This window comes from Malaclemys terrapin, chromosome 8 (assembly GCF_027887155.1).
Source record: "Malaclemys terrapin pileata isolate rMalTer1 chromosome 8, rMalTer1.hap1, whole genome shotgun sequence".
NCBI classification, from domain to species: Eukaryota; Metazoa; Chordata; order Testudines; family Emydidae; genus Malaclemys; species Malaclemys terrapin.
Genome location: NC_071512.1, coordinates 93,069,262 through 93,085,189, shown reverse-complemented (window position 1 = coordinate 93,085,189; position 15,928 = coordinate 93,069,262). Strand labels below are relative to the sequence as shown.

Genomic DNA, 15,928 nt, shown 5'->3' with positions numbered 1-15,928 from the left:
GTGCACACTAGGGAACTGTTAGTGCACAGCAGCAGGATCCATACGGACAGTTAGTGCATGGCATGCGAGGGCACTGTAGATTTACACCTCAGCTTGCTGTGCACTGAGTGTTCATATACACAAGCCCTATGGCAGTGAGAGGCTGACGGCAAGAATCAAAGATGCCAGGTGCTACATCAAGCATAGCTCTGGTGCAGGAGATATTCTGCCCTGGTTCTGCCATGTCTCCTATGCTGAGTGAGAGGGTGGCAGGCCCAGTACTGGCACTCTTGCCCTAGGAGGGAGTTCTGCCATAGTGTCTGGCTCCAGATGGCAGAAAAGGAGTCAGATCACAATAGAGTCTCTGGTCCAGAATAAGTAAAACTTGTGTATAACAAAAGTTTAGAGAGAACCAGCAAAGCTGTTGTCATTACAGTGTTTGTACACCTGTTTTTCTTTTCATTGTAGACCAGTCTGCTTAATGATAAATGAAATTCCTTTGATGTGTACATGGTTTTTACTTGTGTCAACCTTCAGGTGAGTCAGACACTATTAACTTCAATACAGTATGCTTCCTGCCTTGATTCTCGTACATCTTTCTAAGCATATTCTTTTTTCTCACCTTTTAATGTGTTACTTAAAATGTAAATTTGTTGGAATGTAGACTAATGTCCTTCTGTTTTAACAGCTTGCTGCCTCTTCTGTTGAAGGATGGCCTGCTTCTTGCCTATGTGGTGACAACACTGGCGTTTCTGACAGTATGTGCGACTTCTTTTTCAATATTTGAAAAGACTTCAGAAGAGGACCTGCAGCTGAAGTCACTCTCCCTTTCTATTAGGGGATACATTCCTTCATTTAAGGCATTCCCAAAGATTATTAAGAGTCTGGTAAGAAACTTTTAACTGTTCATAATATGTTGTTTTTAAAAATCATGATAAACCAGCGTTATGCCCACAATTATGTACATTTTTGTGGCTATAAGATTTATAGACTGTTTATGGAATATACTCGTTTGCACATTTGTTCTTAATAGAAGTTTCATGTGAACAACTTCATGTGTTGAAAACACACAAGAGACCCATCTGTCTTCTTCCAAGCTGTCTCCATATATGTAATACTTTCCCAATCCCTCCTCCCCCCAAATCTCTTCATTCAAATCCCTCCTAAAAGCCCAGAATAAGTAAGTTAGGAAGAAAGGGGAGAGAGAGAAATCCCCAGCTAGATCCTTCCTCTCCTCTTTTAATGAGAGTATTGTTGGACCTTTTAGTTTCAAGCCTTGGGGGCTGGGACTGTCTTCACACTTCCCTTATACAGTTGCATACACTACCAGTGCTTAATAGTAATGAGCTCACCCTTACTTTGCAGCAGCATGTCAGAAGATCCCATTCCAAAATACTCCTTAATGTATTGAATATATAGAAGGAAACTGTCTAATCTCCGGGTGTTTTTTTTTTTTTTTTTTTTTGAGGTGATTAGCTTGACTGTATTTATATCAGCTTAGAGAATGGCACACAAGATGTTAGTATAGATGCACACTGTATTTTCTAAGAGGTCATCTCTATAGAGGATGAAGAACTCAAAGCACCTAAGCAATGAAAGTAACTTCTTATTGATTTGACACTGTAAATCAATGGTAACTAATGTATCATTCTTTATCTTACAGTTTATTGTCTCAGTAACTCTGATGGGCATCCTCACTTTAATGAGTGCCACACTGACTCCTCCACAGAAGCTACCAGATTTATTTCCTGTATCTGTGTCTGTTGTTTCCTGCTTACACTTCTTATTCTTCTTGACGTATTTTAATGCTATTGTACTGTGGGACTCAAGAAACGGTAGAAATCAGAAGAAAATCAATTAGTTAAATTCTAACCTGTGAAAACTCAAGACTAAACTGGAAAGAGAATATTTTCAGTGAAAATATCAGTTACAATAGGCAGCTTTAAATCACTGTCTTATTTAGTATATTTCCCATGAGCTAATGAAAACTAGGAAACAAATTGTTTTACATTTAAACACAAAGACTAAGCTAATGACTTTTATTTTGAGGAAGAGTAGCTATCACCAAACAGTGTTTGAAATTTAACTCAACTTGTTATATTCTCAAGAACTTTAATACTTCTGATATGGTTTTCCAATATGAAAAGGCTATTTGTAAACTGTAAATGATTAAATACAGGAAGTCTTGACCCTTAACTAGCAGTGCCAGGTTAATTTAGCAAAGCCACAAATATAATTTGCTACTGTCAAGTCATACATTTCCCAGCATGAAATGTGGAAGAGATACAAATATGGGTTAAACAATAACTCTTGGCTGTTGCTTCTAAGTGGTACCTCTTGCTGGCCCCTTTTGATTATATAAATTAAACTGCCTTGCACACTATTTCACTGCCACGATGCTTTCATATGATGTGCTTAAAATCATCAAGGCCACTGCACTGATATCCATGATTCACTATCATAGCTCATGGTAACATGACCATCCTACTCTGGCAATAACCCCTTTACCAGCTGAAGTCCATTTTTATTCTAACAAGAGATTCAGGGTGCTGTGGTTGCTGCTATTGTTTTTCCTACATATCTTTTTTTCATAGGGGTAATATAACTTACAAACGACACATCTCTGTAGATAATTGTCAATTTTTAAATTAAAATCTGGTTAAACTGCATTTTCTTCTCTAGAATGTTCAGAGTATTCTGTAGGCCAAAGTCCTGTTTCATCAGCCACAAGTGGAACTGTAGGTTTTTGCTAAAATGAATATTAAAACGACTAATGGGCATAGTAGTCCTTGCATTATTTATGCTGTCCCAACACTCTGGGTCACAGAACTTGGTACTGAAAAATGTAGAAGTTGATGGTAGTGGGGGAGAGAACTGGAGTTTTGGACAGCTGGCTATGGGAGAGTTGATGCTTCTTGCACATGGGAGAGAGACTATCTCTCTACCTCTCCCTTATGGACTGGGCAGATGTGACTTCTTGTTCCTAGTAGTTGCTACCTCACTTACTTCCCTATGAATTGCATCAAGCAATACCGGATAATCACATTTACAGAAAATCTATTACAATGTTTAACAGCGAAAGCTAATTTTGACATGTATTCTGTTAACATTAGGCTTCAGATTTAATACCCTACTGAGATGAACTGAGCCAGTCCATACTTCTCAGTTACTGTTACAGACTGTCAGCAGATGCAGGAAGACAACACTGCCTAAGTTTCCACTGTTCACCTTTAGCTCAGTTCCTGTTCAAGTGGTTAATGCTTCTAGGATTTTATTGCATTAATGTTGTGTTAAGGCACCAAGAGCCTTGGGTAAGTGTCTTTTAAATTAGTATTTAAAAAATAAAAAGGTTTCGTATAACCACAATAACTGAATTTGACTAAAATGGAAGCTGAGCTGCTACAACCTACTTCTGAAACAAGGAGCGAGTGGATTCTCTGCACATTGATGTGGAATAACTTCCCGACTGAGATACTGGTTTGTCATCTTTCTTATCTGAATGGCACTCTGCACAGTGTATTAGCAGCTCAGAGAATACAAACTAATTATACAGCACAAAAGCAGAAATCATAAGAACCAGTATAAAAGGGCTGAATGGGGAAAAGAGAGCCCTTGAGCTGGTACCATTGGAGATAGGTACAGCCTAGAAGCTGAAATCAGATTGGGCAGACATGAAAGGATGAACCATCCTTGTTTAAGGGCATTCCCATATTAACCTGATTACTCTGAGCAAAATACCAAAGTGTCATTGACATTAAAATATTCTAGAGCTGTCTCTGGTGTGTAGCATAAGACATGAGTGTATGTAGCAGGTGTTCTATGAACTTACTTCCCCATGTCTGAATTATGAGGTCACTTAAAAAGTTTCTATCCACTGAGTTTACATTTCTTTAATTAAAAGAGGCAGTGTACTTCTTGGTGAAACAACTTGTCTTAATCTTGTCAACAAGTAATTACCAACACTTCTAGAAGGCAGCTTTATTTTGTACGAGGTATAACATTCCACTTAACATATAAGGCATTACTGAACTGCAATTATATATGTAGACAGACAGCACTTGACCTAGTGTATGACAGTTTATTCCAAGCTGTAACTGTAACCTTTCCATAAACATTTAACATTCTTCTGAGAGGGTGTTACCATGATGATTATCCATGTGTAAGGCATGCAAAATTTCCAACCACAATAAAATATTTTCTTTCTTTTAAAAAGGAGTGGGTAGTTATGTGTATCAGCCATAGAAAGAGTCCACAGTGATTTTGAGAAATAACTCCTACAGAACTTTGCGCAAATAAACTTAGTGAAACACTGCCAAAAGTTAAAGCAAGGTGGTGAACCTCTATTTTCAATAAAAGAATGTGTAAAACATCCAACTAAGATGGAAGAAAGTGGAATAGTTTCACATTTCAGTTAGTCTCTTCTGTCTTGTATTCATCACAAGATTAGGGCCAAGTGTTCCCCACCATATAAAAACATTAGTTTTGTGCGTATCTCTTTTCTTTGTCCTTCAGATGGCCTCCAAGGGTGATAAAGCGAGAGTCATCTGATCTACCTTGTGTAGAATTGGGAAATGGTTCTTAGCAGACCCAGCTGTTTCTGAAAGGCAAAAGCTAAGTATACCAAGAGGTCAAAGAAACAGTAACGGCTTTAACAGCATTAAGGTACACATAGTTAAGAGTAAATCTGGAGCAAGATCTTAGATCTTTTTCCCCATTCAGCCCTGCATTTTCTGTTTTCCTTAATAAAACAAACTGCTAAGCTTGGTTATTCTGACATTATGGGGTCAAGGTAAAAATAATTTACTAACTTGACATTAGTTGCTGACTGTCCCTTGTCTAACTTAAGACATTCTGCGTTCTCCTTGCACACCAAATGCCTTTTTGGATCAGGTTGCATATCTATTAAAAAGGGATGTTTCTGCTATTTCAAAAATATCTACATTTACAGAGTGATTGTAGAGTATACAAAGCTGGCAACATCTCTGCACTACTCATCATTTTAGCTTTGTCTAACTCAAAACTTCTATTGTAAAATGCTAGTCGCCTCCTGGTTTGAAAAGCACTACTCTACAATGGTGGTAAAAAATAATATTCAGACTCCCGCACCTTTTTTGTACATCTCCTGTACTTTTTACCCAACACACAAGAGAGGCCACAGCTGCCTTTACAAATTTGGCAACTCTGCCTAAAGGTGGAGAGTTTTTAGGATAATCAGAAATATGCAAAGGATGGCGGAAACAATAGCAAACCCATTTTTACACCAACTCTTCCCTTATATTACTAAGTACATACACTAGACTAAATCATACTCTAAGTACATGCATGTAAACAGTGAGGGCCTGCCTTGGATACCTTTACTAATGTTCAGTTATGCCTTACTCCACAAACATTCTCATTTAAGCCAATAGCATCCACTTGTGCAGTATAAATATGGCCCTGGGTTAGGGAACCTAACTGTCTGCTACCTATCTGAAAACAAATTGGACTTGTTGAGTATTCAGAATTAACTCCTACCATAATGTAATTTCCCAGGTTATTTGATCACAATCAACCAAAAAAAAAAATTTTTTTTTTTTTTTTTTGCAAACATCCATTTTGGAGTATGGCAGCATTTGCTGCAAATGTCATGGAACTGCTGCAACTTATCTTATATAGCATCTCAACTTTTGGGTGGGCTGATGAACAGCATAAACAAAGCCCTACAAATTGTCACGCAGTCATTGCTGCTCATGGTAAAACTGGCACCCATTCCTAGAGATGGAGCATATCATTACTGTGAAATTTTCAGTCTCTCTGAAGGCCTGGGAATCAGTATTCATCCTTAAACATTCAGCTTCTTCCTGCTCAATGCTAAAAACATATTATAGCCTTTACACCAAGGCAGCACAACTACTGTTTGTAATAACTGCACGTAGCAAAAGCAGTTTATACTCTGTACAGCAGTAAATCTAGATCAGCTTGTAGTACATAAACATGCATAAAAGAGCCATGAAGAAATGAATTATTTACATTGAGATTATCTGGTTGTGCACATTGTAAAGTTTAAATTAGATACCAGAAATTTTATCTAGATATGCACCTGCCTTGTGCAATGAGCAATCCTTAATTGGTATTTGCTGGGGAGATAGATTTACAGGCATTTCTTCTCTCCTTTTAAGTACAATAAAGCAGATGTAGAACTTTGTGTTGATACGGAATGCATTTTTCACATAGTGCCTGTGGGGTTAAAAGAATGACTGAAATAAGACTTAATTAGACAACTTTACCATATGCCTACTCTGTTCACAATAACGTATCTGCCTATCCCTAACTTCATTATATAAAAACACATAATACAACAGAAAATGAACAATTCTGTGTTTCTCTTACATTGGGGTAAAATGTTTTTGATGTTAGAAGATAAAAGGGTGTTTTTTTATTCATAATTAATTCTCCTGCTACTGTTGAAAATCAAAGTGGACAATCTAATACTGCCAACTGCAGAAAGCTTTTTCACCATCACCAGATTTACTATTTGCCTTTTTATATTAAGAAAATGAATGAACTGTATGTTTGTCACTTACACAAGAACACAATAAAAGCAGGAAAAGGTAAATATACCTTTACTAGGCACAATTGACAGAGGCTGATATCACTGACTACCAATTAGAAAGACTGAACAGTGAAGACATGATTAAAAGTTACACTGTAGATTTGTGGCATTTTATTTTTTTAAATATACACATTCTGTGAATATCTGTGAGCCAACTCCCCCTGCTTCATACTATATTATGAATATTCAGAATAACCTGACTTTCTAAAGAGGGGTATATGCTCATTCCTTCCATCAATCCCCATTAATCTGCAGATAAGTCTCTATATCTAAAGATGAAAATTTGTCTGAAAAGAATCTGTGAAACATGACACCCTGAGCAGACAGTTTTCTTATGCATAAGTGTTTTGCTGATTGACAGGGTCAGTCTCTAGTTGGGCTTTTGCTTATGTCACTGGAACAGGGAGAAGCATTAGGGTTACCATACGTCCGGATTTTCCCGGACATGTCCGGGTTTTTGGGACTCAAATCCCCGTCCGGGGGGAAATCCCAAAAAGCCGAACATGTCCGGGAAAATCCGGCGGTGCTGGGCCGGGGGCTGGCCCGGGGCCGGCGGTGCTGGGCAGCCGGGGGGTGCGCCGGGCCGCTGGGGGCCACCAAGGGCCGGCGGTGTTGGGCGTCCAGGGGGTGCGCCGGGCCGCCGGGGGCCGGCGGTGCTGGGCGGCCGGGGGGTGCGCCGGGCCGCCGGTGCTGGGCGGGCCGGGGACTGGCGGTGCTGGGCCAGGGGCCCGGGGGCTGGGCCGGGGGTGCTTGGCCGGGGACCGGCAGTGCTGGGCGGGCCGGGGGTGGTCGGCCGGGGGCCGGGCCCGGCACCCCAGGGCCCGAGGCGACCCAGGCTGGAAACGCCGGGGGGGCCAGCCTGGGCCACGCCTCCTCCCCCCACATCCCCCTTACCTGCTTCAGGCTTCCCGCGAATCAAATGTTTGCGGGAAGCAGGGGAGGGGGCGGAGACTTTGGGGAAGGGGCGGAGTTGGGGCGGGGGCATGGGCGGGGCGGGGCCCATGGAGTGTCCTCCTTTTGGAGGCACAAAATATGGTAACCCTAGAAGCATCCAATGGAATAACAGAAATTGAGCACCCACAAAGCAGGCCTTGTGGCTTCTGTTAGCTCACCAGTGTGAATGGCACAAAACAGAGTGAGCAGCTGGGAGATGTGCCATATCTGGCTTACATGAAATTAGAGAAAGAAAGGAACTTTGTTAAAAGGAAATTTTATCCAGAAAGTACAAACAGTAAATCATTAACACACTGCCCACAAAAAAAGAATTAAAAAATAGGCTAGCAGCAAACACAGGACATTGCTAATACACGTGAGGGAGGGGCATAGGGAAGTGGCAATATTAAGTGGAGATGATTCCCTACACAAACCCTCCTATTGCCCCTTTGGGCCGAGGAGATGGCATTACTGCTCAAACAATGGACAGCAATGTCTCCCGAGCAGCATAGGCCTCAGGAATAGAATAGAATAGTAAATCTATTTGTCCAGGACAGGGGCAGGCAGTCCTCTTTGAAGCAGCTCATTAGGAGAGTCACCCATAATATCTAAGAAGGTATAACCTGTTCTGGCACTCAAATTCTCTTATTCCTTTGGTCACATGTGCCTATTCAAGTGTGAAATATTTGAAAAACCGTCTAGTTATCACCTGACCTTGGTGACTTGGAGAAATTCTCCTGTAATAGTCTTCACTATGATAGCTTTCTGTAGGTTGAGTAGGAGCCAATTTGCACAGCAAATCAGCAGAAATGTTAAGTAGATTTGTTTTTTTATTATTGAGGTATTACATTCATGAACAGCAATTGTCTTCAGATCAAAATATGACAATTTGATCATGCACATTTGTACCTATGATCGTTTTGCAAATGTTTAAATAAATTCAGTCCTTATAATTACTGTTAATTGTAAACATTAGTTTGCGTAGTCAAACACTGAAGTGGGAAAGCTTGCTTACCTCAGTTAATGAGGGATTTAAGGAATTCATAACTGTTACCAGATTGTACATATTCTGTGGATGAAACAAAATCAAATTTTCACAAATAGAATGATGGTGTTTTATTTGTAAAATAAAAATCTCAAAATCAACATGCTGACAAATTATTCCAGAGTTCATAATTTGTCAATATTGTGAACTGCAGCTTCTACAATGTATGTTTTGCTATTTACATTTTCATGATTCCATTACTTAACTCTGACCACTTAAAAATACATTGTTTTTATATAGATAAGTAAAAGTTTGGATAAACACCAGGAAATGTAAAATTAAGAGCTACAGCAATTTAATGTGTATTCTATCAGGGCTTGAATGGAAATATTGACAGATAAAGAGAGACTAGAACTGCTCGTTTGTTTACATGCTTCTGCAATCGAGGAGTAAATTGTTTGGGGTGGAATCTTAAATTAAATACAGACAATATTAAGCAAAATCTTATAGCCTGTGGATGTTTTACATAAGGGGCACTGTGGGCAAGATTTCCTGTTCCCCTCCTTGTTGGAAGGATGGAGTTACCAGTTTCTTCCCACAATAAGGTAGAACTAGCACAGGTGACCTTATGGAAAGGGTACATCAGAGGCAGGGCTGGGGGCCTAAGGGTGGTCTGTGGGTATGTCTGCATGGCTGCCAGCTCAGGTAGTCAAACCCGCACTCACGGATTGCGTTTGCATGCTAAAACTAGAAGTGTAGCCGTGGCCGTGAGAGCCTCGGGCTGGGCTAACGGTGTGCATATGTGCCTTGGACAGAATTGTACTCAGGGCAGTTCGCTTGTCCCACTGCTTGTGCCGCCACAGCTACTCTTCTGGTTTTAGAACGCTAGCTCAGCCAGAATTAGCATAGGTATGTCTACCTGAGCTGGAAATTACACCTCCAGCGCTAGCATAGACTCACCTTGTGATAGGGTATACAAACCCGGCTCTAGACAAGAATGGGTTAAAGAGCAGCTATGTGCTCAGGCAGCCCCACCTCACCTGAGAAGCATGCCAGACTTAGAGGAGTCTTAAAAGGGAGAAACCCAGCTCAGAACTTCCTTGCCCCAGAGGGGGACAGACCTCTCATTCTCAACTTCCCAAGAGGAACAAGCTGCCTTTGGTAGCCTGTGAACATGGAGCAGTAATACAGATGGCTGAAGGACCATGCAGGATAGAAGGGCTGGTGCCACTCTTTTTTTCCTGTTAATTTTCTTTCCTTTGTTACACTGGGAATTGGCCCTAGGACAGACTCTTACTGAGAATGCAAGCTCCCCGAGGAGATAGCAGGCTAATGCACGAAGTAGCCCAGGGAAGAAACAAGAGATCTGACAAGATTGACCTTAACTGCTTGTTACAGGGCGCCTGGGCCTGGGTTCCCCTACAATGTCACCGAAGAAGTGAGCGTGAAGAGCTCAGACACGGGGGAGTAGTAGCACTATTGGGCCTAGATCTGGGCCACTAACCTCATGTGACATTGTGGGACTTTGAGTGTACTCCAAAAGGGGTGAGACTAAACGTGACCTTGCCAGAGGGCCGAGTCACAAGATGAAGGGACCCACCTGTGAACCTGGCCAGCTGAGCTATGAAGACAAAAAAATCCTACAAGGCCACACTCAGGCCCAGTGCAGCGCATTGACTCGTGAGTCACTTTGTCGCAGGATTACTGCAGTTGAACAAGGTTTAGATCTGAGGCCCGTAACAGGATCGGGGTTGCTGCATTTTATGTGCTAAGGATTCTGCAGATTTTGTTTCTATCCTTATTTCGGGCAATGAGCCAGTCAGAGTGAGCTCAAGATCATGTATGGCTGGAACATCTGGCTGTCACTCACGTGTGAGAATGAAAAGGGAGGGAAGAAAGGGAAATGCAGAGATCATGGGTGGAAGGCAGGTAGGCCTTCATGGTCTGTTTCAGCCAAATTTGGCGAGAATTGATGGAACCTGACTGTATTAGCTTCAGAAATGCACAAGATTAGATATGACCACATTCGCACTCAGGAGATATTTTTCCCCTATATTTTCCACCTTAGTTTGGCTCTGCATAAGTAGTTTTTGCTTTCAGTGGGTTTCCACCTTACTCTAGGCTTCAGTAGCATCACCCCCTTGTATATTTACTGCACAGTTTAAGTACTGTTTGGGTATTTTCTTTTCTGTTTACATCCAGTTGGGAAGGCTTTGGTGACAGATGATCTAGGGGAGCAGGGATGTAGCTGGTCCCTGCATGACTGAGAAGAGTAGCTCAATCAAGTGACTCCATCCTTAGTGTGCACATGCTTACACCTACCATCTTTCACAGACTAAGGCTCCACCTTTACAAAGGGTGCGGGGGGAGAGTGCACTTGTATGAAGGCCCAACATTCCCAGTTTGGCTGTTGCCAGCAAGGCTCAGGATGCCTGCCTCAGCAGCCCAGTGAAAGAGTATAAGCAATGGACTCAGGGTTTCCAAAATGGTGCCTGGGTCTGGGCCAAATTTGACAATTCTGGCCTAGTCTAGGTTTGATAAAGTCATTTAATAAAAAATGCACCCAGTGTGACTTTACACCATGCTTTTATTTATTTATAGCCTTCTACCCACTAAACAAATTTTGCTGTTTACACAAGGAGCCATTAAAAAGCAAATTCTACTGACAGTTACCTGTATTTAGAATTGGGAAATAACTGACATCACAGATTGTATGGTGTGGTAACGGACAGTAATAGACTGATTTAATAGTGATCACTATTTCCAAACTGCTGGTTTCTTTGTGCTAACTGTGATTTCTGAATAAAAAAATCCTTACTTGTAATAACTCTTTACTTGCCCAAGTGCAAGTAATTGCATAAGAAATCCACCAGTGCAAAGAGATACAAGTCACACAGACTGAAAAAGTATCTTGACAAAATGTTTAACTCACCTGGGTTAGACTCAAACTGCATTCATTAAGTGAGGTTTTTCTAAGAACTTTCAGTCTTGCATCTTTGAAAAAATATCTGTATTTATAGTTTTCTTTAAACACATAGTATTAAGGGTTACCTATTTAAATAGCCAAAGAATATGACCTATTATAAACCACACAGATGCTCACGTGACTTATTATACCTGTCCTAAGTTTGCATTTTTCTTCTTTGTGATGCTAACAAGATGATCAGGTCAATCCTTTCTCTGCCTGTGGAACATAATAGTCTAGTCTCCTGGGGGCCTCATTTACTTTAGTCTCATTTCTGTTGTTGCATTTTGTGTGCGGGTGTGGGGTGGGTGGTGCTGGTTGCCTGTGATACACAAGAGGTCAGGCTAGATGATCTAGTGGTCCCTTCTGGCCTTAAAAGCTATGACTCAAAACATAACAATGAAGCAGCACTCCTTCATAATCGTCAACACCTTTACAGACATACATCTTAATTATGATTCTCCCCCCACCCCTTTTAATAAATACAAACCTAACAAAATTTACCTAACCTTCATTAAGGTCAAATCCTTCTTGGTCACTGCAGCTAGAAGAAATGTTACCCAGTGCATCCCCTGCAGTTGAAAACTCATCCGCCAGCGCAGAATTCTCTGAAGTTGGCCAGAAATGCAGAGATGGGACGATTATCACTCTCTGCTCCAGTAACAGCCCCCAGCTAGCAGACGCTGCTCTCTGCAGCACATACACCAGCTGGAATAGGGGGCTGGACGGGATACCCTAAACTAAAGTCCTTGGAGTTTCAGGGCACAGGCATGCATGGTAGTTGCCTGAATACTAGGTACAAATCCTGCGCTGCTGCTTCTGTGGTATGGCAGAAGTTCCCATGTGCCCTCCCCTCCCAATCCACAAGTATAGCAAAAGGGCAGGATCTTTGCAAGATCTGTCTCCTGTTCCTCCCCCTGGCCCCACCACTAAATTGGACTGCTCTGAAACATTTACACATCTAAAAAGGAGAGAGAAAAAATGTTCACCTGTCAGGTGCTATAAAACCAATCTTCTACTAAATGTGCCAGAATAATTTTTCTCCACCTCAACCACAGTTAAAACCTTCAGTCTATTCATTACTGTCTTTTTATAGTATTTTTATTTAATAAAACCTATTAAGACTACCATACAAATCTCTTTACTTATGCTTTTATCTTTTAACTGATCAATTTTTATATTGCTGACATCCCTTCTTCACCATTTGCTCATTTAAAAATTCATAGTATATGAGCTATGTCTCTGGAGAAAATGTCTATAAAATTTGTTACAGCTGGCAAATGTGTATGAGTCAGTGATAGCACATGACTAAATGCTTCACAGAAAATAAAATTTGTTTCTGTAGTAAGCAGAACTGTTTAAATGTTATTTATTTTTATGTTTCAAAGAAAATATATTGTGAAGTGCTGCATTGATTTAATACACAACAATGTCTGTGTACACGCTGTACAGGGAAAATTTATGAAACCTTTGCACAACTCCTTTAATTGAATTTTCCAAATCTCTCACCACACACAAATAATCAATATCTTCTGCAGAGAAAACCAGTCAGAATTATTACAGTCTTTCTTTTCAATTTTGTTGTCATCAGCACATATAGAGCACCTGGATATTTGTAATGTCTGGATAGCAAGTTATTTACACCTCTTAAACATAAGATTGCTATTAAGTGAGTTCAAACTGTTTCTTTATTTAAAATAATTATATTCCCAGGAGAATACAGATAGAGTATTTATAGTCATGGAGGAGTTGCTATACATATTCATGTTGTAATGAAGCAGTAGTTCTTTTTAATTTTTCATTAAGCTTCATACTCTAAAGCCTTGATCTGCCAGATTATTTTTTTTAATTGATTCTGAAAAAAGTAGATAGGAAAATAGGGAATAAACAAAGGTGTGAAAGTTCATGAATCAATGTGGTTGATGATACCCACATAGAGAAGGTAAGTTGACAGTCCAGTATATACCTATGTCTGAAGTCTATAGCTGTGTGTATTGTGCATTTCTGTCTGCCAACAGTTAATAGCTTAATATTTCATCTGCATAGCATAGGACGTTAAATCATTGGAGAGGTTTGTAACTTACTCCCCAAAAAGCTCATGTCTCTGACCTCAGACTCTCTCACTTTCCAAATTTCAAAATGTATTTTATATTTACACTCTAAGGCCTTGTCTACACTACGAGAGTAGTTCGATTTTACTTAAATCGAATTTTTGGAATCGATATTGCAAAGTCGAACGTGTGTGTCCACACTAAGGACAGTAATTCGACTTTGTGAGTCCACACTAACGGGGAAAGCGTCGACATTGGAAGTGGTGCACTGTGGTCAGCTATCCCACAGTTCCCGGAGTCCCCGCTGCCCATTGGAATTCTGGGTGGAGCCGCAAATGCCTTCTGGGTAAAAAAAAGGTGTCCAGGGTGCTTTTGGGTAACTGTCGTCATCCGTCCATCACTCCCGCCCTCCCTCCCTGAAAGCGCCGGCGGGAAATCAGTTCGCGCACTTTTCTAGTCAGTGACAGCGCGGACGCCACAGCACTGCGAGCATGGAGCCTGCTGCAACCATCACTGCAGTTGTGGCCGCTCTCAACGCCTCGCAACTTATCATACACCTTTCCCTGAGGCAGATGCAGAAAAGTCAGGCGAGGAGGCTACGTCAACGCGGTGATGGCCTGAAGTCTGAGAGTAGCACAGACCTCTCAGAAAGCAGGGGACCCAGCGCCGAGAACATCACGGTGGCAATGGGTCATGTTGATGCCGTCGAAAGGAGATTCTGGGCACGGGAAACAAGCACTGAGTGGTGGGACCGCATAGTGCTGCAGGTCTGGGATGAATCCCAGTGGCAGCGAAACTTTCGCATGCGGAAGGGAACTTTCCTGGAACTTTGTGAGTTGCTGTCCCCTGCCCTGAAGCGCAATGACACCCGGATGCGAGCAGCCCTGACTGTCCAGAAGCGAGTGGCCATAGCCCTGTGGAAGCTTGCAACGCCAGACAGCTACCGGTCAGTCGCGAACCAGTTTGGGGTGGGCAAATCTACCGTGGGGGTTGTTGTGATGCAAGTAGCCAAGGCAATCGTTGATGTACTGCTGCCAAAGGTAGTCACCCTGGGAAACGTGGAGGCGATCATAGATGGCTTCGCAGCGATGGGATTCCCAAACTGCGGTGGGGCCATAGATGGAACTCACATCCCTATCCTGGCACCGGAACACCAGGCCAGCCAGTACATTAACAGAAAGGGCTACTTTTCCATGGTGCTGCAAGCACTGGTGGACCACAGGGGACGTTTTACCAACATCTACGTGGGATGGCCGGGCAAGGTTCATGACGCTCGTGTTTTCAGGAACTCTGGTCTGTTTAGATGGCTGCAGCAAGGTATTTACTTCCCGGACCACAAAATAACTCTTGGGGATGTGGAGATGCCTATAGTCATCCTCGGGGACCCAGCCTACCCGCTAATGCCCTGGCTCATGAAGCCCTATACTGGCGCCCTGGACACTGAAAAAGAACTCTTCAACTACCGGCTGAGCAAGTGCAGAATGGTGGTGGAGTGTGCTTTTGGCCGTCTCAAGGGGAGATGGAGAAGCTTACTGACTCGCTGTGATCTCAGCGAAACCAATATCCCCATTGTTATTGCAGCTTGCTGTGTGCTCCACAATCTCTGTGAGAGCAAGGGGGAGACCTTTATGGCGGGGTGGGAGGTTGAGGAAAATAGCCTGGCTGCTGATTACTCACAGCCAGACAGCCGGGCGATTAGAAGAGACCAGCGGGAAGCGCTGTGCATCCGGGAGGCTTTGAAAGCAAAGTTCCTGAGTGAGCAGGGTAACCTGTGACTTTAAAGTTTGTGTATTGAGAAGCTAAACCTGCCCCCATTTCTTTGCCCAGTTAATGTTGACTATCCTATCCAGTTACATACCCCCTTCACCCCACTTCCAACACACGTTTCAAAATAAAAATAGTTCTACTTTGTTAAAGCACACCGTTTTCTTTAATACTGTATTCGCGGGAATTTTTTAAAACTGGGACGCAGACTGTGGTGCGGAGCGGGTGTACTGTAGTGGCGCGAATGCAGCTTCTAAACTCAAGGATTGACAGGCTCCGCTGCGGTGGGATGGTTGTTTCAACGGAGCCTGTCACCCCTCCTGATAGGGACTGTGTGTATGGGGGGGTCTATGTGACTTTGTGGCAGGGGGAGGACGGTTACAGATCCCCTGCTGTGTGGCTCTGTGATCCTGCCTAAGGACCGCCGCTTAAGATCTGTAACTGCCCTCCCCTGCCACAAAGTCACAGAGCAACCCACCCCCCACCACATAACATGAAAACAACCTCCCAGACTAACCAGGGTAACTAGTCACTGCATCACTGCACTATGTATGTGCCCTGCTGCTGTGCCTGCCCCCGACTATATACCCTGCCAAAGGTGACTGTCCTGTCGAATTACCAACCCCCTATCCCCCCCTCCTGCAAAAGAACATGATGGA

The 15,928-nt window shown here is 42.3% G+C and overlaps 2 protein-coding genes across 2 annotated transcripts in view; one reads left to right on the top strand and one right to left on the bottom strand.

Annotated features, from left to right (window-relative positions):
* ALG6 (ALG6 alpha-1,3-glucosyltransferase) overlaps positions 1-2,759 on the top strand; it is a 42,553-nt gene extending 39,794 nt beyond the window's left edge. Inside the window, exons 13-15 of the mRNA XM_054037112.1 lie at positions 448-516; positions 668-866; positions 1,643-2,759. Coding sequence (XP_053893087.1) covers positions 448-516; positions 668-866; positions 1,643-1,840 — 466 coding nt within the window. The 3' untranslated portion in view covers positions 1,841-2,759. The remainder of the gene's footprint in view (positions 1-447; positions 517-667; positions 867-1,642) is intronic.
* A 1,183-nt stretch (positions 2,760-3,942) lies between these two features.
* Positions 3,943-15,928, bottom strand: part of ITGB3BP (integrin subunit beta 3 binding protein) — a 49,799-nt gene continuing 37,813 nt past the window's right edge. Inside the window, exons 8-9 of the mRNA XM_054037111.1 lie at positions 8,520-8,573; positions 3,943-6,195 (exon numbers count right to left, since the gene is read on the bottom strand). Of these exons, the coding sequence (XP_053893086.1) occupies positions 8,521-8,573 (53 nt within the window). The 3' untranslated portion in view covers positions 3,943-6,195; position 8,520. The remainder of the gene's footprint in view (positions 6,196-8,519; positions 8,574-15,928) is intronic.